Raw genomic sequence first — 19,896 nt, forward strand, 5'->3', positions numbered from 1 at the left:
GTATATAATTTTTCCTTCGTGCTAATAATGCTCAAAAATCGTGTTCTATCGGTAACGTTGGTTATTGTTACTGAATGCGAATGAGGCCTCTGTGGGGCGCTAACGCCCCAAAACCGACGGCCACCAAAATACATTGGATGTCAGGTCTATTCCTATATCTCGTCTGTGGTGTGATGTCGGTCCCCAGGAAGGGCCCAATGTAGGGCCGCCGTCATGTTGGTGTGTGCTCGGCGTCGCGCGTCGTTTGAAGCGCAGAACCGCTGGATGGTAGCACAAGCACGCGGTGATGTCGATAACGCAGATTCGTAACCATAGTCGAGTAGGCTTGCCGGCCGGCCTTCCTCCTGTCCCCCAATACTTTTTCCCACCTTGACTATACCTTTTCTTTCAGATCTCGTATATGATTCTCTATATTTTAATTACTGTTGGATGACAGCTTGTCCCAAAACATGTAGGTTGTATGATGGTATGCACTCGCGGTGAATACCTGAAACCTCGGAGGATTGACGAAGCACGTAGCCTACTCTACGTTAAGCTTATATTAGGAAGCCACGTGGAAAGATAGCGGAAGAAAGAACACTTCGTTGCGGTTCTATAAGAACCCGTAGGCACGTTTTATTCTACGGTCTGGGATAGACCTGAGTGAATACAAGAGAGCGATACCAGAGATCTTCGCGGACGCGTCCGATCACTTCGCGATACAGCGGAAGAAGAGATGGACGAGTTTCCGCTCGCACGCGAGCTGTTCCCGCGTTCGACACGAGAGGGGAAACTCGTGTGTTCGGCGCGTCCTAGGGGAATGGCGACGGTGGCGCTATCCACCCTACAAACAAAGTACGCGTGCTGCCATCTAGCCGGTTCTACTCTACGGACAGCGCGTGACGGTTAGGGCAAACATGGCGGCACCCTTAACTGTCAAAAACACTTAAAATCGCTCAACTTTAAACACACATAACTTTTGAATCAATTAATTCCTCGCATTAACTCTTCGATTTTTGGCATTTTCTCATCAAGATCTGCGGGGTTATATTCTAAGAAGTCAAAAATTTCTGGGTTGCCAAAATGAATTTAAGTCAAAAACATAGTATAATAGTATAATGTATGGTGTTTAAAATTAATAGTTTCTGAGATATTCTTCTACAGGATATTATAGAGTTATTTGTTATGATTTCCACAGGTGGTTCTATACATTTTTAAATTGGCGAAGGTCTGTCAACGAAATCTCCCGTAAAATTGACCTTGATCCGAAAATTCAACGTTTTGTTGTCTTCGTAATGTGTTGTATTCAACGTAAAAATAATAAAAATATATGATCATTCAAAGAATAGATCCAAAAGGGGTGTTGTCCTCTTATGCCATTGCTATTACAAATTTCAAAGATTTCCTCTTTCTGGCTCAAGTAACTCACTCTGCCGGACTGATTGTGAGTACGATAATGGGTATTCTTACTCTTGCCTATTTTTTTCCATTTCTACTACTTCCAGTTATTTTATCACTTTTATTATTGCCCTTACTATGTCCTTTTATTGTGTTAATTTTTTTGTTCTTCGTTTTACTTACTGTTCCTTCTCCGTTCTATTTAACCCCTCCATACATGTATTTATCACGACGATAACATTCCAGTTCGCTAGCTTCTTAATGAAATCTTCATTCTTTTTCTTCTTGTTCACTTTCCTGTTCCTTACCTCTCTTCACTTATTTGACCTATCCTCATCTTTTTCTCCCTATTCCTTCTTCCTTTTTAATTTCTTTATACCATGTTTCCTTTCCCGTTTTATCATTATTTTCCCTTTGTCAAAATCTGTTCTTCATTCCATATTCCATCATTTTTCTTCCTTTCTTTTAATTTTTTTTTATGGGTGAACCAATTTCATACTACTTGCTTAAAGAGCAGCACTTAATTCCAGAACTGTATAGGAATAACATTCTTAGGTTAGTAGTTTAGCTTACTGAAAATTAAAAATTGTAACGCGACGAGGAAACAATAAAGCGTCAAGACCCCTCGTCACCCCCCCCCCCCCCCGATGTAACAGAAGAATTGCGCCGAGGCAGCGTGGCCGGCGGTTCAAGGGGAACCGCGGGGTCTGGAACCTTCTAGACCCCTAGTAACGCGTTATTGATAAAGATAGCAACGAGTCCATATAAATATCGGTAGATTACTACGGAGCAAGCACTCTTGCTGCACCTGTAGGAGAGGACGAGGTAAGACCACAGCCGCCTACAGGATGGGAGAGTACGAAGCAATGCTATCGGACGCCCAGCAGCAGAGCTGCACCTGTGGGAGAGGACGAGGTAAGACCACGGCCGCCCACAGGATAGGAGAGTACGAAGCAATGCTATCGGACGCCCAGCAGCCCAGGAGAGGACAGGAGTTGCACCTGGACGCCTCTCTGGATACATGGGAGAGGACGGCCATGAAGGCCGGCCGCCCGCCGAGAGGAAAGAACAGGGTAGCTTCCTGGCCGCCTGAGAGTAGGGACGCCTGGTTCCTCTGTACGTTTCGGAGAGGACGGCCATGAAGGCCGGCCGCCGATCGGACATGAGAAAACAGGCGAAACCGCGTCGTCGTCGTATTCCCAGAGGGAGAGTACGGTTGAAATAAACCGGACGCCCGATGGTGGTATCGCGTATTATATAAAATCTTTTCCTAAATTAATCGTTGCTAGCTTTGTCTCTCACTCTCTTGAAAGAATCTATTTTATAACAAAACCTATCTCCTCATCCTTTGTACTAACGTGTTTGGAAAATATATCCTATGTCTCCAGATATTCCGACTCTTGTCATTCCGCAACCACCGCAATCCTTTACGTTACAAAATTTATTATAATATCTTTTGTGCACCATCTTCTTTCTTCTGTTTCCTTGGTTTATTTGAATTCTTATACATGCTGTCTCTCAACTGCCTCGGACCACTACCTTCTTTGCTTTCTTTGCCGTCTTTACCTTCTTCTATGTCAAGTACATCTATTGGCAACTGAAGATAGGCACTTAACTCAATACATTCTCTTCGAGTAATAAAACGTTTTATTTTTATAAATATACGTCATAATAGCAAACCCAGTCAGCCAATTTCCGCCAACATTACGCAAGATTTGCGCAACACGACCGCGGTTGGTCTACTCATCTGTTTCCGCAGTTAAGCGCGATATGGGCAGCAGAGCCTTCTAGCACCAGATTTTTATCAGATGCCACCATTTGCCGACAAATTTAAGTGATTCACTAGACAACCTGCAATTTCTATACTTTCAATGTTTACGACAGAAGACCCGCATGTGGAATTATATATTTAAATGAGGCGACTAAAGGCGACTATTGTAATTATAATACATTAATTAAATACATTTAATTAAATGTATTAATTTAAATACATTTCTATTCTTAAACATTTAAATGTATAATTGTATATGCGCGCCCTCTATCGTTGTAACATATATCGCAGTTACTAAAATCGTTGCTAGATAGTGTAACAGATATTTGCTGGCGTAGGAGGCGCTGTACCAACCGTCCGCTGCAAATCTAGTGACTGCATCTCTCAGCAGACCCTGCTAATTTTCTGTCATCGCCTGGTTTGGCTGACTGGTTTATTTTTTAATTTAACGTCGCTCCTATCCATCGACCCGCCTGAAAGAATATCAATTGATTCATTGCAGCTTTCTCTACAAAATAAGCGTTTTGAAAAGATGGAGCGATGTCAGGAATCCAAATGAAACATTGCGAAGGTGGAGGTTTCACTGCAGTTTTCTAACTGTTTCGTGTCTGTGGCGCCCATTATAAACTCGCGTGACGCAACATGTTACCAAATGACCACGTGAGCAAGTTGAAATTGTGTCAACGCGATTACTTAGTCTGTTGGATAACAGAGGAAATAGAAACACACGCACAAAACGATTAAGATGGAGAAGTATTTCTACATCTCCCAATGAAATCGCATCTTAATTTGTAGAGTCGTTACAAAAATGCAACGTGATCTTTTTCAGAAAAGGCTCAGCTGGGTCGATGTGCATTCGGAAGCACGCGGTTACAACAAAAATCGTCGTGCAGCGATGAGGTAGATACTTGTTTTGTACTTAGGGCTTAAAATTCACTTCGAGTTAGTTGGCTTTGAGCCAGAGATTCGCGAAGTAACGAATAGTGAGTCAGTACAGTCCCCGTGTTAAATAGAATTATAAATAGAGTATTTTCTTACATTTGTAATTGAATATTTTACTGGTATTTATTCTATAATTTTTCCACTAATATAATTGTAATTAAGATTGGATGACTTGAGCTATTCTTTTCAATATTTACATTGTCTGAGGTCATTGTCACGCTACCTATCTGTCGCTGTACATTACTCCGCTACTAGTTTGGTAACTTAATCCACTCGAGTAGTAGCCTAACCTGGATTCAGTGATAAGTAACTTCTAATAATACATAGTAATAACCGCGTTGAAAATGTGGGTCACTTTATAGACAATATTGTGCATTTAATTTAAATAAAATTCTACGATGTTTATAAGATTACCGTTTGTCTTGTATTATTTATGGAATAACCCAATCGTCAGAACCGCTAATAGTTATTGCCATTAATATCCGAAAGTTAGTGTTAACTGTCATATATTTTTGTAATCTTGTTACAGAAAAAGAATAAAATAAAAAAGAAATTATGTCAGCCATTTATAACATAATTTTTAAATGCTTTGCTGCGCTTAACACCATTATGTATGTACACTGTAGCTCAAAAGTATGTGGACACTTACCATGTTCATGAAATTTGTGATATATAATGTATATTTTTATTATTAAACAATATTTATTGCTAAATTCTATTACGAATATGTATGTAATGTATTCTAATAGTACTAAGTTAACAATTTAGTTATTTAATTTTCTTAAATAAATAAACGTCTATTCGATGTGTGGAAAACTGCGTTATATTGTGTTGCGTGTGTACAGTTTGTAAGACTTTTCTCTAGCAGTTTACAATGACTGCATCGTTTAAATGAGGTTCGTTGCCTTCTCAAGACTAACATAAACGTTTGTAAACATCATTCCAAACGAAGGAACCTTAGACAAGCGCGTCGCGATCACTGTGATGCTCTGGCGAGATCAGTTCAGTTTAAATACTTGTGAGAGCACGATGGGCACGAAAAGAACTGAATTAAGTGTAGAAATTTACCAAAGATATCATAACTTCTTTCAGGTAGTTATAAGAATCATAAGGAAGTGTCCACATATTTTTGAGCGGCAGTGTACATGTAATGCGGTGAATTCGAATTTCGGATACGACACAAATAATTAAAATATATTACAACATAATTTGAATAACCCAATAAATTAAAGAAAATATGTATAATAACTTATACCCTCATCTCTGGAAATTGACTTTGATATGTGTTGAGAGGCACGAGAACTTGATCCGCAAGCTTATGAGTGAAGTCTTGCCACAGCATATCTAGATTTTGAGCTTGCACGTACAGTAAATCATGGCCGGTCCACTGACTCTCATAGATCTCATTTAAGGAATCCATCAAGGTCTTTGAGGCTGCCTGCACCGCTGTAACAAGAAATTTGATCTATATGTATAACGGATGGCAAATGTTAGGAGAAAGAATCACATTGTTCATATCAAATGTTGACACTCTATTCAAACAAATCCTTAATGTTGTTAAAAATAAGAAACATGTACACCCCCGCTGATAAGTCTTACGACACCTCTGGTTTTTAGTAAAACTCTGGTATTTTGTATAGATTATGAACCTTTAACTATGTTTAAATATGTTCAGTAATAATTACAACTTCAATGAAATAATTCATTAAAAATTATGAAATCCACCCTAATCACCAGATTTGAACTCCATAGAAAAATTTTGAGATGAACTGGACAAACCGGAACTTTTGCCCTACTTCAAAAACACATTTATGGAATATTTTGGAAAGAGAATGGAATAATATAGCAACAGAAAGTATGAAAAAATTGATCACGCGGATTCGAACAATAGTGGAAACTATAATAAAGAAACGTGGCGAATTCTTCGATGAAAAGAAGATATAAATATTTATTTACTTTTTGGTAAGATTTTTTATATATGAGTGCAGCATCCTTTCCTTGACATGTAAATCTTTAAATAAGGAAAAATTTGTTCGCATCCTTCGACGATTATTTCATTTTTACAGAGTTGAATACAAATATGATCACTGTCCTAAGACTTATGAGCGCGAGTGTAGATAGTGTTCAGCAGTTCCACGTGGAATAATAAATGAGTTTAATAACGCAACAACAAATAATTAAATAATAGTAATAACAATAACAATGAGATAAAGATAACTGGAAAACGTAACAAAACTAGCAACTACCGCTGTAACTAGACTTGAACAATAATTCCAAGAGTATCGCGGCGATACGAATTGCATCTATAAGTGTTACACGGTTTCTGTCTTGATTGGTAAGGGACTCTTCGTAAACGGGCCCGGGGCGTCCTTAAGGAGTGAAAAATTTCAAATCCCTCAAGGGCATAAGGAAAGTTTCTACCCAAAATAGTAACTCGAAAAGTTGTTGCCATTGTTGACTCTTTAGCGACCGGGCTAGGGTTTTGGCAATTGTCAATTCTATAACCTGACTTTCGAGCCCGGCAACCTTCGGCTGGCCTGTCCAACTTCTTCTTCGTCGCGGGCCACACAGTCCCCACCATCAATCTGTCCGTTCCCCAACAGGCTCCTTCTTATTAGAGCCTACGATTTTGGACGTGTACTAAGTAGACACGTGTACACGGAATCCGTGAACTGTGTATTCGTGTAGTTACATTCTATCATCCGTGTAGACAGATATAGAGATCCGTGTATTTTTGTACACGGATCCGTTCGGCACGTTCGAGTTTGGGCGACGTAGCAACAGCAACCTATGCGTTTTTTTTTTCAATCGTCTTCTTTTCGACTGTTCATGTCAGAAGCTAGACGCAATCGAGACAGCGATACGTGACAACAGTTTTTATTTTATTATTCCTGAATTTTCATTGTTTAATTGTTTGTTTTTTTTTAATTAATTGTTTAATGTGTAATTGTTTCTTTACTTTATTTAACTGCTTCCTTTAATTCCGCACTATTCTTTTGTGATGCGAATATTTTTTCATTCTGATTCTTGTTCCTATATTTAATTCTATAATTCTGAAAATGAGCAAAAGAAAAAGTTGGGTATGGAATTATGCAACACGTGATGGAGATAAAGCATTTTGTATTCTGAGCGATAAAGGGAACGATAATGAGACCCTATGTGCTGGTAGAACGACGGAAGCAATAAGTAGACACTTGCAAATTATTCACAACCTGAAGCCTATTAATTTCAATCCACCAAGTGTGTTTTCGAATATCGAGGCTGTCTCACAATACAGAAGATGAAAATAATTTTGAAAATCACAGTAATTGAGAAAATGTGAATGCTGAAACTTCACAGAGGGCGAGAAAACGTCAGAGACGTTCTTATGATCGTGACAATATAACTACACGTTTATACAATCGCAAAATGATGAGGAACACAATGCAATGACATGCGCTTCTGGTGATACGACCGTGTCAAACAGAGGGGTAACTTCACTTCCCAACTTAGCGGAAAGAAGAAATGGGAGAACAGGCCAAATATGCTCCCAGGCCGCGAGTTGGACAGGCCTGACCTACGGTAAGCATTCAGGAAAGATAGAATTTTCGCATCCGAAAATACCTTACTCTTCACGCTTGGAGTCCCCTACACAACTTTAAACTTTAATTTATTCGTGCAACTATCACCCGAACTGTTCATTGTTCGAAATAATATATCAAATAGAACTTGTTCTGCTCCAAGTGATACCCTATGACGAACACTAAAGGACCATATATAAAATACCTATAAAATTACGCATGTTTTGTTTTGGTAATTATCTAGGAAGAAGGGGCTTCCTCGCCGATTCTAACGATCTTGAAATATATTGCCAAGATCATCATTCTGAACAAGTTTTTCCTACACATGTTATGGTCTTTCGGTCTTAGTTTTTTAGATATTCGCAAAAAACTGTTCGAATTACTGTAGGGAACTTTTCACAATTTTGCGCCCCACTCAAAAAACCTAACTCAGACATAACCAAAATTCGAGTTTGACGAACAACTGAACAACGTAATTCTGAACAACTTTTCCCTATACGTGTTACTGCCGCTCGACTCAATTTCCGAGATATTTGTAAAAAACTGTTAGGTCTGGGTTAGGTCTTGGCTTGTCGAAGTAAAGTCCTTCGACAATGATGACAGGGTCCAACCAATTAGGAGGTACGTGCACTGCTCTGGCGTGGATGGTCACTAATCTCTCACTTTCCCGGGGGTTGCAATGATCCCGGGGATTAGTGCGTAAAGGAACTTCAACTCCTTCCACTCTAAAAAATATAAAAAAACAAAATGGTATGGATTAGCGAATTAGATAGTATGGCCCGATCCGCCCCCGCCCCTGACTGGCGTCTCTTCGAGCAGCAACCCCGAGACATGCGGCCCACGCGCCTATAGTTCCCTCGGTAATACGCCGCCTCTTTACGAGGGAAAAAGGCGAAAGGCTCTATTGCTGTCTTGCAGTCGGAAGAGACTGGCTTTCCGAGGATTTTAAGAAACTTAAACTTAGGTCTGAGTTAGGTTTGGATTAGATTTCTTGGGAGACGGAGCAGGAAGAGGAGTGGTCCCCCTGCTACAGATGTCATCTGCTATGCTGATGACACACTGGTTTATGCAGAGCGGAAGGATTGGAGGAGAACCAGGCATCTGGCAGAGTTGGCCCTGGACTGCGTTGTCGGGCGAACCCGGAGGATGGGGCTTACTGTGGCCGCCGCAAATACTGAGGCGATCTTTCTATATGGATCGTGTCGGTCACGGCGGGTGCCCCAGGATCAAGACCTCCGGATTCATGTCGCCAATACTTCCGTCGAGAGCGGGACCAAGATGAAATATCTGGGCATGATCATAGACGGAGGCTGGCGTTTCGAGGAGCACTTCGAGCTCCTGACCACCCGGCTGGAAAGGACAGCGGCCCCCCTTGCGCGGCTGCCACCCAATATCGGGGGGCCGCAGTTGAAAATCCGCCGCCTCTATACGGAGGTGGTGCGGTACATTGCCGTGGATGAGGCCCCCGTGTGTTACCGCTTGCTCGAGGCCAGCCGGCGCAGTTTAGCGCTCTTGAAAAGAGTGCGGCGCCGGCTGACCTGGCGGGTCATACGGGGTTACCGCACTATCTCCGCCGAGGTGGCGGATCTACTCGCCGTGGTTCCACCCTTCCATTTGGAGGTGGTGGAGAGGACGACGCTGTGCTACGTCGCCTGGTCATTCCGCCGACACCTACTTGAGCGCATGCGCGGGGAGGATGAGGAGTTCGAGATGTGGAGACGTCAGGCACGGAGGGACACGTTTGTCAAATGAGGCCAACTGCTCACCCCCTCGGCACGTCCGATCGTACGGGCCCTCTTGCTCATATTCGATATATGGTGCAGGAGGCAGGGAAGGTTGACCTTCCGCCACACAAAGGTGCTCTCCGGCCATGGGTGCTTCGGAGAGTACCTGCACAGGATGGGGCGGGAGCCGACGGCGCAGTACCACCACTGCAGCGAAGATGTTGACACGGCACGGCACACCATAGAGGAGTCCCCAGCCTGGGCCGAGCCGCGCCGCACAGTGGTGCCAAATAGCCAAAAAGCGGCAAAAAATCTATAAAAACGAAACTATCCAACGAATTTGTTTCAAAATTTGTAGGGAGATTGCCACAGGTACAACGCTTGTTTGGCAAAACAAATTTTTGTAAAAAGTTGTCAACATTAAGTAATATGGGCTAATCGAAAATCTCTGTTTCCTGCCCATTTTTTATTTATGGAAGCATACAACAAATCCTTTAATAGATTTTGGTCTGGAACTAATAGTTTTGGCAAGGTGTAATATTGATCTAACTTTGTGCAAAAAATCATGAGACCCTTCGAGACCCTTTCGCCACAATTTAAGTTTAAATATCAACTTTCAGAATTTCCAAGAGTGAATCGTGCGGAAGTTAGGATTATTCGATGTTCCAGGTGAAATTTTTTAGGAATATCTCTAAATAATAAAGAAAAATGTGAAGTGCATATGATTTATTAATTTTTTATGTATGAAAAAATATTTAATAAGAATTTATTTTATCTTACATAAATTATTTTTATAGCGTTCATTGGAGCACTACCAAAAAATACCTGTTGCATTTTTGCGACAGTGATCCAGTGAACGAAAACTTTGTTTATGTTGTATGTTGTATGTTATGTTGTATGTTGTATGAATGGCACATTTTATTTTTATTATCTGATATGTACCCCTTAGAAATTTCACCTGAAACATCAAATAATCGTAACTTCCGCGCGATTCATTTTGGAAATTCCGAAAGTTGATATTTAAACTTAAGGTGGTGGCCGCGGCCGCAAGATTATGTGCGTGCATCCCCTCCCTAGTTCCGCACACGTACACGAGATTTGCAAGGGTACGGGATTCCCGCTTCCATTTGCTAATAATGCAAAGATAGTACTGTTCTGTAGTCAAAAGCGTTAGATAAAAGTTCAATCTAGGCGGGAAAGTTCCTCAGCAGTCCTACTTTTCCGTCATCGAGAAATGATTAGCAATATTCGCCAGCATGTTGTCCGCCAGAGAGGCCTGTAGGAGCATGAGCGTCTCGTGACGCCACGCTTGTTTCGAACGCCTCGCGAAATTCACATTTTGGCCTCTGAACCAAAATAACCAGAGGGTTATGAAATAATTTCAACGGAAAAATTGTGATTTCATTAGTTTCTTTTCGCATAAATCGATTTTTCCAAAATCCTGAGGCGACAGACAAAGTTTTTGATCGGATTTGAAGTCAGCGTGATAAAATCTACGAGAAAAGATGTACAGAATGTCAAGAAAAATCTAACCGTGCATGGCATTGGATAAATCACAATTTTGTTTAAATATTCCAAGTTTATTTTCAAAGTTAAAACATGTTTGTACCATAGTCTCTCTATTTTTCCCTTATTTTACAATATTTTAACTTCTAAAAAAAATCATAGCTCTATCTCATTTCTATCGAAAGTTCTTTGATTTTGACAGAAACTTCGTCACTTTGTCAAATATAGTGTTACGAGTATCGATATGTTACGATATCGAGACATCGCGCCGAATGGTCTTCATTGTATGGTCGTCACTAAGACGACGCGGCTAACTTCTCGGTTTTATATATTGTATACATATATAAAACTTTGGAAAATGCTATAAACTTTTATATATATATGATATTATTCGGCAGCACGTTGTCCGCCAGAGAGGCCTGTAGGAGCATGAGCGGCGCGACAACGTGGATAGCGCTTCGTTCGAATAGCCGTGCCGCGGCACACTCACACACCGCCTGGTCGGCGTGTACGTGTGCCTACGCCGATCGCAAGGGTCCGGGATGCCTTGAAATATTTCCCAATAATGCAGAGACGGGACTTTTCCATAGTGAAAAGAGCTAGATAAAAGTTCAATCTAGGCGGGAAAGTTCCTCAGCAGTCCTACTCTTGCATCATTGGGAAATGGTTAGCAATATTCGGCAGCATGTCGTTTGTCAGGGAGGCTATGGGAACTGACACGGCGGCACACTCACACACCGCCTGGTCGTTGTGTACGTGTGCCGACGGCGATCGCAAGGGTCCGGTATGCCTCGAAAAATTTCCCAATAATGCAGAGACGAAGGAGAGGGTAGTTTTAGGAGAGAGAGAGAGAGAGAGAGAGAGACCACGACTCATCACTTCAATTTTAATTAAATATTTTATTATCATCTACGTTTTATATACATGGTATATTTTGATGCCGCCTTTCGCGCCTCTTTGCCGCCGATTGCCTCCCCGGTAGGCTACTCGCCAGCTTGCGCCGCGGAAGTTGCTTCGCGGACGCGAATAAAACTTATTGCGTTGCTGTCGCAACCTTTTTGCCTGTAACATATGAGAAGTGATTAGCGCCTACAAATTATAGACATTTAGTGATGTGGTAAAATCATGCTTTGAAACTCACCATCTCTTTCGTGTAGTGGGTTTTTCTTTCTTCCTCGCTTCCTGGTGTTTCGGCGCTGCTTTCTGGATGCTATATTTGGGATAATGGGCATAGTAAATTTTAGTAGAAATGATTAAAAATGTACTAATGTACCGGGGTCATTTCACGCGAAATCAAACAGTTGTTGGAGTAATGTTCCGGATATTGTTCAAATTTGAACATGTTGTAGTGAAACAATTTTTAAGATATCAAAAAATCCTCCGAGATTCCTTCGTAGGTCACTGAAGACTACAATATATTCAAATTTGAACAAAATCCGAAACATTCTTCCAAAAAGTGTCCGATATCGATGCAATGAACCGAAATGTCAATTTGAATGCATCTGGAATGTTTACTCACCGGTCCCAGGCGCTGCCAAACTACTTTTCTTTGTGGCGCCGCTTCCACACCGGCCGCCTGCAAGGCCGCTTTCGCGGCCGCCTTCGCCTCCTTAGTCCTGGCCAAAGCCAGCCTGGCTTCGACGACGGCCTTGGAGGCCGCCTTCGCCGCCCCCGCCGTCTCAGGCTGTACCACGACCGCTTCCTCCGCTTGCTTTTCAATCTCCATGATGCACGTGCACTGTCTTGCGTGGTCACATTCAATCTCCCGGAAAACCCACGAACGATGTTTCCTCGATTTTCTTTTTTCCGTTCTTCCCACTCCTCACTCATTCCATCTCTCTCTCATACTATTCTCAATTATTTCTTCTAGATTCTTCCATACATACACACATAAGCACACACACACAATAAAAACAATTACACACACAGTGCAATGTTGCACTGTGAAATGTTCAGGTCTGTACGAGCCTTTACCCACGAGTACTTCTACCAAGTACAAGGACAGCTACACGCAACTGGTAGAAAATACTGCCTGTTTTGCCTGTGGACGAAAAAAGGAATCAAGACAATTAAAGTTGAGAGAGACGACGAATTTTGGCAACGTAACATGGAGCCAAAATTGTCGCGTTTTTATATCGATTGTATGCTGCCGGAAATAGTCGACAGCAGACATACAAGAGGCATGCCCATTCGGGAACCTCAATATATTCTCGAAGCCAGAGAAAGTACAAACAGTTAGAAAAGAGAAAAGAAAGTGAAATAAATAAAAGTATTATTCCACGTCGGGTTGCACCTACTGGTGCAACGCCACTGACTCGATCAGTTGGAAAAGGAAAATTGCTGTCCGACGTTGGCTGCACACTTGCAGATAAGTGTGCAGGATCGCTGATGTATATCAGCGATTGAATATAATGAAAAATATAAAAAATATTCCGAGACAACAATGGATGGGGCATCAGCCCCCAATGTAAGTACGGCAATGAAATTTTAGATTTTATATTCTCAAGCAGTGTAAATACTAAATAATTTTTGTCAAATTTTGTTTATTTTCATGTTTCTCGAACCATGTGGGCTGTTTGTTCGTCGAGACGATGATGGACGATACTGGCCATGAGTTGTCCTACACCATGCAGATTCTAAGGCGACAATGGACGGAGCATCACCAATGTAAGTAGATCAACACAATTTTACTTTTTATATTCCAAGGTGGCTTCCAATTTTTTGAACATTATGTTTATTCTCTTTTTTTCGATTCATCTGAGCTGTTTGTTCTTCGAGGCGACGATGGAGGAACACTGGCCGACTGTCGTCCCAGACTGCGCAGATTTCGAGCCGACAATGGATGGAGCAGCAGCTCACAATGTAAGCAGAGCAATGCAATTTTACCTTTTACATTATCGAGTAAATTCCAATTTTTTTCGCATTTTGTCTATTTTGTTTTTGTGTCACTTCTAGAAACGAATCATGTAGACTGAAGGAAGGAGACTATCCTCAAACCTCCCTCACATCCGTAACAACAACAACAAAGAAGAGGAGCAGCCAAGCGAGGACGACCTAGCTCTATCTTTACGATGTCCACCACGAGGAGGACGCTCCTTCGCCACCCATCGACGCCGCACCGCGGAAGTAAAACATAATCCCTCCTCACGCGCCCCAAATATGCGCCACCCCCCCCCACCCCACACACACACTTTGTAAAAAAACACGCTTTTCCCACATATTTGCCACTGTATTAGTTTCTGCTTATGAATAAATGCAACATTGAAAAAGAAAAATCGTTGTTACCTCAATATTTTTAAAACATTAAAAAAATGTAATTAAAATCACATGAATAAACCGTATAAGAAATTGAAAAAATAAAGATGACGTACGTATGGAAAAAAAACTTTCCCACCGACGGGATTCGAACCCCAGCGTATCCGCTCCGTAATCCGACGACCTAACCGCTGTGCCAACCGGCGATGTTGTAAACGTTATGAACATTCTTTTGAGTTGGGCATTATTTAGATAACATTTCGAATAAAAGATACTTTATCTTTATTCGCTATTCGAAAGTTCGAATAAAAAAAGTATCTTTATTCGACGAGTATCGAATAAATAATTTTATTCGACGAGAATTTACCCGACGAATAAAGCTACTTTTTTTTTATTCGAAGCGGATTTATTCGAACTTCGAATAATTTTTTCATTTTTTATCTGTATCTTTTATTCGAAGGCTTCGAATAAATCTTCGAATAACTTTTGCGAGCGCCGAGCTTCAAAGACCCAGCGACTGCCAAACGGCATACAATGTAAGCGGATGGAGAATCGCGCACGAATGAAAGTTTAAATTTTTAGATTTTTCAATATATCCTCATAAAATTGTGACGAGCGAATGGAGTGGATTTTCATGACGAAAATGAGGTCAAATTCGAGTGTAATCGAACAAGTTTCACTGATACGTAATGTTACGATAAAAATTACAAAGACAGTCCAAATGATGTCGTGTTTGGACTCATTTTTATCGGGATAAGCTCTACAACTCATTCGTATTAACAATATTGTTCTGATGAAAAACATAAAAGCATAAATTGCCAATAATGCACGATTCTCCATCCGCTTACATTGTATGCCGTTTGGCAGTCGCTGGGTCTTCGTCGTTCGGCGGTCGTCGGTCCTCGTCGGGCGTCGTCGCCGTTTATTCGTCGAGCTGGAAAAATATTAAATACAGTCCAATTTGTACCGCGTTTAGTGTCATTTTAATCAGAAGAATGCCACGAATTAGTTGGTGCAAGTCCCATAAAGAAATAATGAAAAATGAAGAAGTTTTGCAATTGGTTTGGTAGTTGTTTCACACCGATATCTCGCGACTCTACGAGCTCGGAACTTCAAAGACCAGCGACCTACTAACAGCCTACAATGCAGATGGAGAATCGTGCATTATTGGCAATTTACGCTTTTATGTTTTTCAACAGAACAATATTGTTAATACGAATGAGTTGTAGAGCTTATCCCGAACGAAATGAGTCCAAACACGACATCATTTGGAATTGTAATTTTTATCGCAACATTACGTATCAGTGACACTTGTTCGATTACATTCGAATTTGACCTCATTTTCATCAGGAAAATCAATTGTGACTTGTTTTTTTTTCTTTTTCCTTTTTTTTGTCAGTTTTCAGTAGAGAAAACTAATTGTAGAATGGTTAAAATTTTTTTGTGGAACTACGTCGTGTCTACGACATATCGGTAAAAAAAAAATATTGACATAAAAAACTCCCCGCAAAATTGACCTTGACCTTGAAAATCAAGGTCAAAAAACAACAATTTTTTGTTTAATCGTGTTCTACTGGTCATAGCCATCAACTTTGTGAAAGAAACCATGGGTCGCATCTCAACCGTTCTCTTAAAAAATGCTGTTGAATTTCTTATAATTTTTGCAGCTTCTCTCTTTCATTCTGTAGTTAGGGAAATCGGAGTATCATGATTATGATACTTTCATACCCAACGAGATAGCTTACTGATGGTACCCGCTGTATGATAGTACGCTATTTACTTATACAAGAAGCCAATATAATATTGGCGCTGGATGTAAAAAGTTTACAAATAAAGAAGCTGCAAAAATTATAAGAAATGCAACATCATTTTTTAAGAGAACTGTTGAGATGCGACCCATGGTTTCTTTCACAAAGTTGATGGCTATGACCAGTAGAACACGATTAAACAAAAAATTGTTGTTTTTTGACCTTGATTTTCAAGGTCAAGGTCAATTTTGCGGGGAGTTTTTTATGTCAATTTCCACCAAATCGTAGGTGTAGAATCACGCTATGGTGGTCGTGACATATAATTTTTTGACACCCTGTACAAGCGTTTCGTGAAACTGATTTCTGCATGAGCCCGATTCAGCCGACCAACACATGCTAACACGTACATTGCCACGGGCGCGTAGATATATGCAAGACTCGTTGTCACATTACCTTTGCAGTTTTTCGCTAATATCTTTGAAATTAAACTCGAACGGCGGTCACGTGTATGCAAAAGCTGAGGAAATCATTTGATTTATATTAAATTGAATCAATTTATTCTTAACATTATAATAATTTTATACATATGTTACCACGACTTCTTTTAAAAAGAAAATGAGCCGAAATTTACTTCCTGTCAGAAAGAAAATTATATTCAAAATGAAATTTTATGCCACGAAGCGCATAAAAAATTAAACAAAATTTATCAATTTTTTTTGCTTTAGATGTCAAATCTGAAGACAAGAAACAAACAAATACAAATTTACAACTAAAGACTAAACGTAAAATAAACTTGAATAATATATATATATATATATATATATATATATATATATATATATATATATATGTTTATAGCATTTTCCAAAGTTTTATATATGTATACAATATATAAAACCGAGAAGTTAGCCGCGTCGTCTTAGTGACGACGATACAATGAAGACCATTCGGCGCGATGTCTCGATATCGTAACATATCGATACTCGTAACACTATATTTGACAAAGTGACGAAATTTCTGTCAAAATCAAAGAACTTTCGATAGAAATGAGATAGAGCTATGATTTTTTTTAGAAGTTAAAATATTGCAAAATAAGGGAAAAATAGAGAGACTATGGTACAAACATGTTTTAACTTTGAAAATAAACTTGGAATATTTAAACAAAATTGTGATTTATCCAATGCCATGCACGGTTAGATTTTTCTTGACATTCTGTACATCTTTTCTCGTAGATTTTATCACGCTGACTTCAAATCCGATCACAAAATTTGTCTGTAAGCTTCAATATTGCAATGAGCAGTGTGAAAATTGTCTCTCTCTCTCTCTCTCTCTCTTTCTCTCTCTCTCTCTCTCCTAAAACTACCCTCTCCTTCGTCTCTGCATTATTGGGAAATTTTTCGAGGCATACCGGACCCTTGCGATCGCCGTCGGCACACGTACACAACGACCAGGCGGTGTGTGAGTGTGCCGCCGTGTCAGTTCCCATAGCCTCCCTGACAAACGACATGCTGCCGAATATTGCTAACCATTTCCCAATGATGCAAGAGTAGGACTGCTGAGGAACTTTCCCGCCTAGATTGAACTTTTATCTAGCTCTTTTCACTATGGAAAAGTCCCGTCTCTGCATTATTGGGAAATATTTCAAGGCATCCCGGACCCTTGCGATCGGCGTAGGCACACGTACACGCCGACCAGGCGGTGTGTGAGTGTGCCGCGGCACGGCTATTCGAACGATGTGGGGATTTTTATGGCGAAACGCGGGTCCTCCACGATTCGTGGGGACCGTAGAGACGAAACTCGCAGCAAGCGAGTTCTCGGGGTCACCAGTGGCCAAGGCCACACGTTCCCGGACGAGAACGTTCGCAATGCAATCGTCCAAGATGGACTCGCCACGTGGTCGCGGCGGAAGAAGAGGTTACGTTCGCGTGGCCCACACCGCGCAAGTAACACACACGGGAGAACGGTAACGTCAACAGTATTTATTGAGAGCACCGGCGGTCGGTCGCGATCTTCGACAAGAATCGGGACGATACACAGAATCGACCGGCACGGCAAAATATAATCGTTTAGGAAGCAGCTATGTGGCACGTCTAAAGGTCGATGCACATCTCACCGGCCGGCCGACCGGCCGTTTTTTCCCCGTTTATAAGCATTTTGGGGTCCGGGACAGCTATTAGAGAGGGTTCGAGAGGCTCGGAACAAAGGCACAGCGTGTCCTCTGCTACCAGAACCCCAGGGGTTCGCTGCCCAATGCTAGAGCCGTCCGGCTAGCCGGCTAGCATTCTCGACGAGAATGTTCGCAGGCTAGTCGGCCGGCTCGTAGCGTGGCAGTACGAAGACAGAATGAACACGCTGTATTTATTTAAAAAACTATCAACCAGAACTTTTCTGAGTTCCTCGTGGTAATAGATCTTGTTAAGGAATTTGAACGTTGTAACAAACGAAATAACAATTTATTACCACGCTAACGAAAAAGAAAGAATATCATCTGACAATCTGTGCGGTGAAACAATTCGTCATTATTTATTTCAAAAGCTGCTAACTAGAACATTTCAGAGTCCCTCGTGGTAATAGATGGGGAATACTTTGTTAAGGAATTTGAGCGTTATTAGGAAAAAGCTACCAGAATAATTAATAATACGGTACTCCCTTTCGGAGCTATAGGTTCGAGCTACCATTTGTTGGGTTTGAGGGGAACATCTGTCGTATTTTAAATAGGCAGGTAATTTTTCTTGTGAATCAAAAACACATGTTGAATGTGAAAAATTATTAGATCTCGAGATATTTTCAAAAAATGTCATACATTTTCTTGTATTTAGTGAAATACAGCTACACTTTTTCAAAATCTTAGTTTTCGTACTCGAGTTACGATACGTGACTTGCTACTGAATTATGAAATGCTCACTCGTACAAATCGGTTTCTGTTATGATAACAATGTCGAAAGGGTGTTTACCTTTACAACATAGTTATGAAGTGTTTGAGTATCTTCTTCAATAAAGACATTTTTTGAAAATATCTCGAGATCTAATAATTTTTTTGCCATGGTACCCTAATCATTTTTTACGTAGAATGAAAGGAAGAATCTATTCTATTTAAAGAAATGATGCAATTGTTAATTGCACATGCACTGCAGCATCTTAAAAAAATTTAAAGGCCTACAGATGTAGTGCTCTTCGAACCATTTATCTTTCTCCTTTATCATTTTTTCGTAAATGCAATAATAACGGAGTTATGACTTGAAACAATTGCGTGGACCACCCTGTATAAGGATGTGCGATGCTGTTTCACTAAGTGCCAGGAACGTTTCCTATTTCCATGGTGTTGTAAAGGAGAGGTACGGATAGATTACCTAAGGAGCTGTGGAGCCCCTAAAAACATTTTTTTTTTGTGCCACGCACAGCAGGGAACTGTCAACGCGCTCTCGAAAGGCCATCTGGAAAGGGTCGAGAGGCCAGAGAAGAAATTCGGTTCCAAAGTCTGACACGGTTGCCGCTAGTAAACGCTAGGGCCAAAACCAGGGTTATAATTTTGAGCCGGCCGGCCGGGCCGGTGAGATGTGCATCGACCTTAACTCGTACTACGGACAAGCGTCGAGAGAGCGAATTCACGACGAACGTGACTCGTCCCAAGAGTATGCAACATGGCGCAGGCGCACAAACGCGCAACATACGCGCCACCGTGCCGCCGCCCCACAACGAAGCTACGACAGCGCCATCCACGTTGTCGTACGTTCGTACATTCTCTCTTCCTCTGTTTTACCAATACAGTATGTTTTTTTTTTTTTTTTTATTTATTACGCATTAGGCCAGAACTGGCCTATCAGCTGACATACATAAAGAAATTAGTGCTGATAATAAGTAACAGACAATACGCCTCTCATACATCAATTAATCCGCATACATTCAAAAAATATTGACCTAAGACTAATTAATTATAAAATTGGAAATGTCACTTCTACATCTAATCAAATAATTCATATAATATAATGCAAAACTGTGTACATCCATAAGCG

At 40.8% G+C, this 19,896-nt stretch overlaps 1 protein-coding gene and 1 long non-coding RNA gene across 5 annotated transcripts in view; one reads left to right on the forward strand and one right to left on the reverse strand.

The window, feature by feature from the left end:
- Window positions 1-19,896, forward strand: part of LOC143356654 (uncharacterized) — a 707,545-nt gene that overhangs the window by 152,228 nt on the left and 535,421 nt on the right. The gene's annotated exons all lie outside the window — the stretch shown is intronic.
- The window catches only part of Amph (amphiphysin), a 271,285-nt gene that overhangs the window by 81,473 nt on the left and 169,916 nt on the right, over window positions 1-19,896 (reverse strand). For all 4 annotated transcript variants that reach the window (XM_076792505.1, XM_076792503.1, XM_076792506.1 and 1 more), the window contains exon 3: window positions 5,346-5,536. In XM_076792505.1, coding sequence (XP_076648620.1) covers window positions 5,346-5,536 — 191 coding nt within the window. The remainder of the gene's footprint in view (window positions 1-5,345; window positions 5,537-19,896) is intronic.

The sequence above is a fragment of the Halictus rubicundus genome, chromosome 8, assembly GCF_050948215.1.
Source record: "Halictus rubicundus isolate RS-2024b chromosome 8, iyHalRubi1_principal, whole genome shotgun sequence".
Lineage (NCBI taxonomy): Eukaryota > Metazoa > Arthropoda > Insecta > Hymenoptera > Halictidae > Halictus > Halictus rubicundus.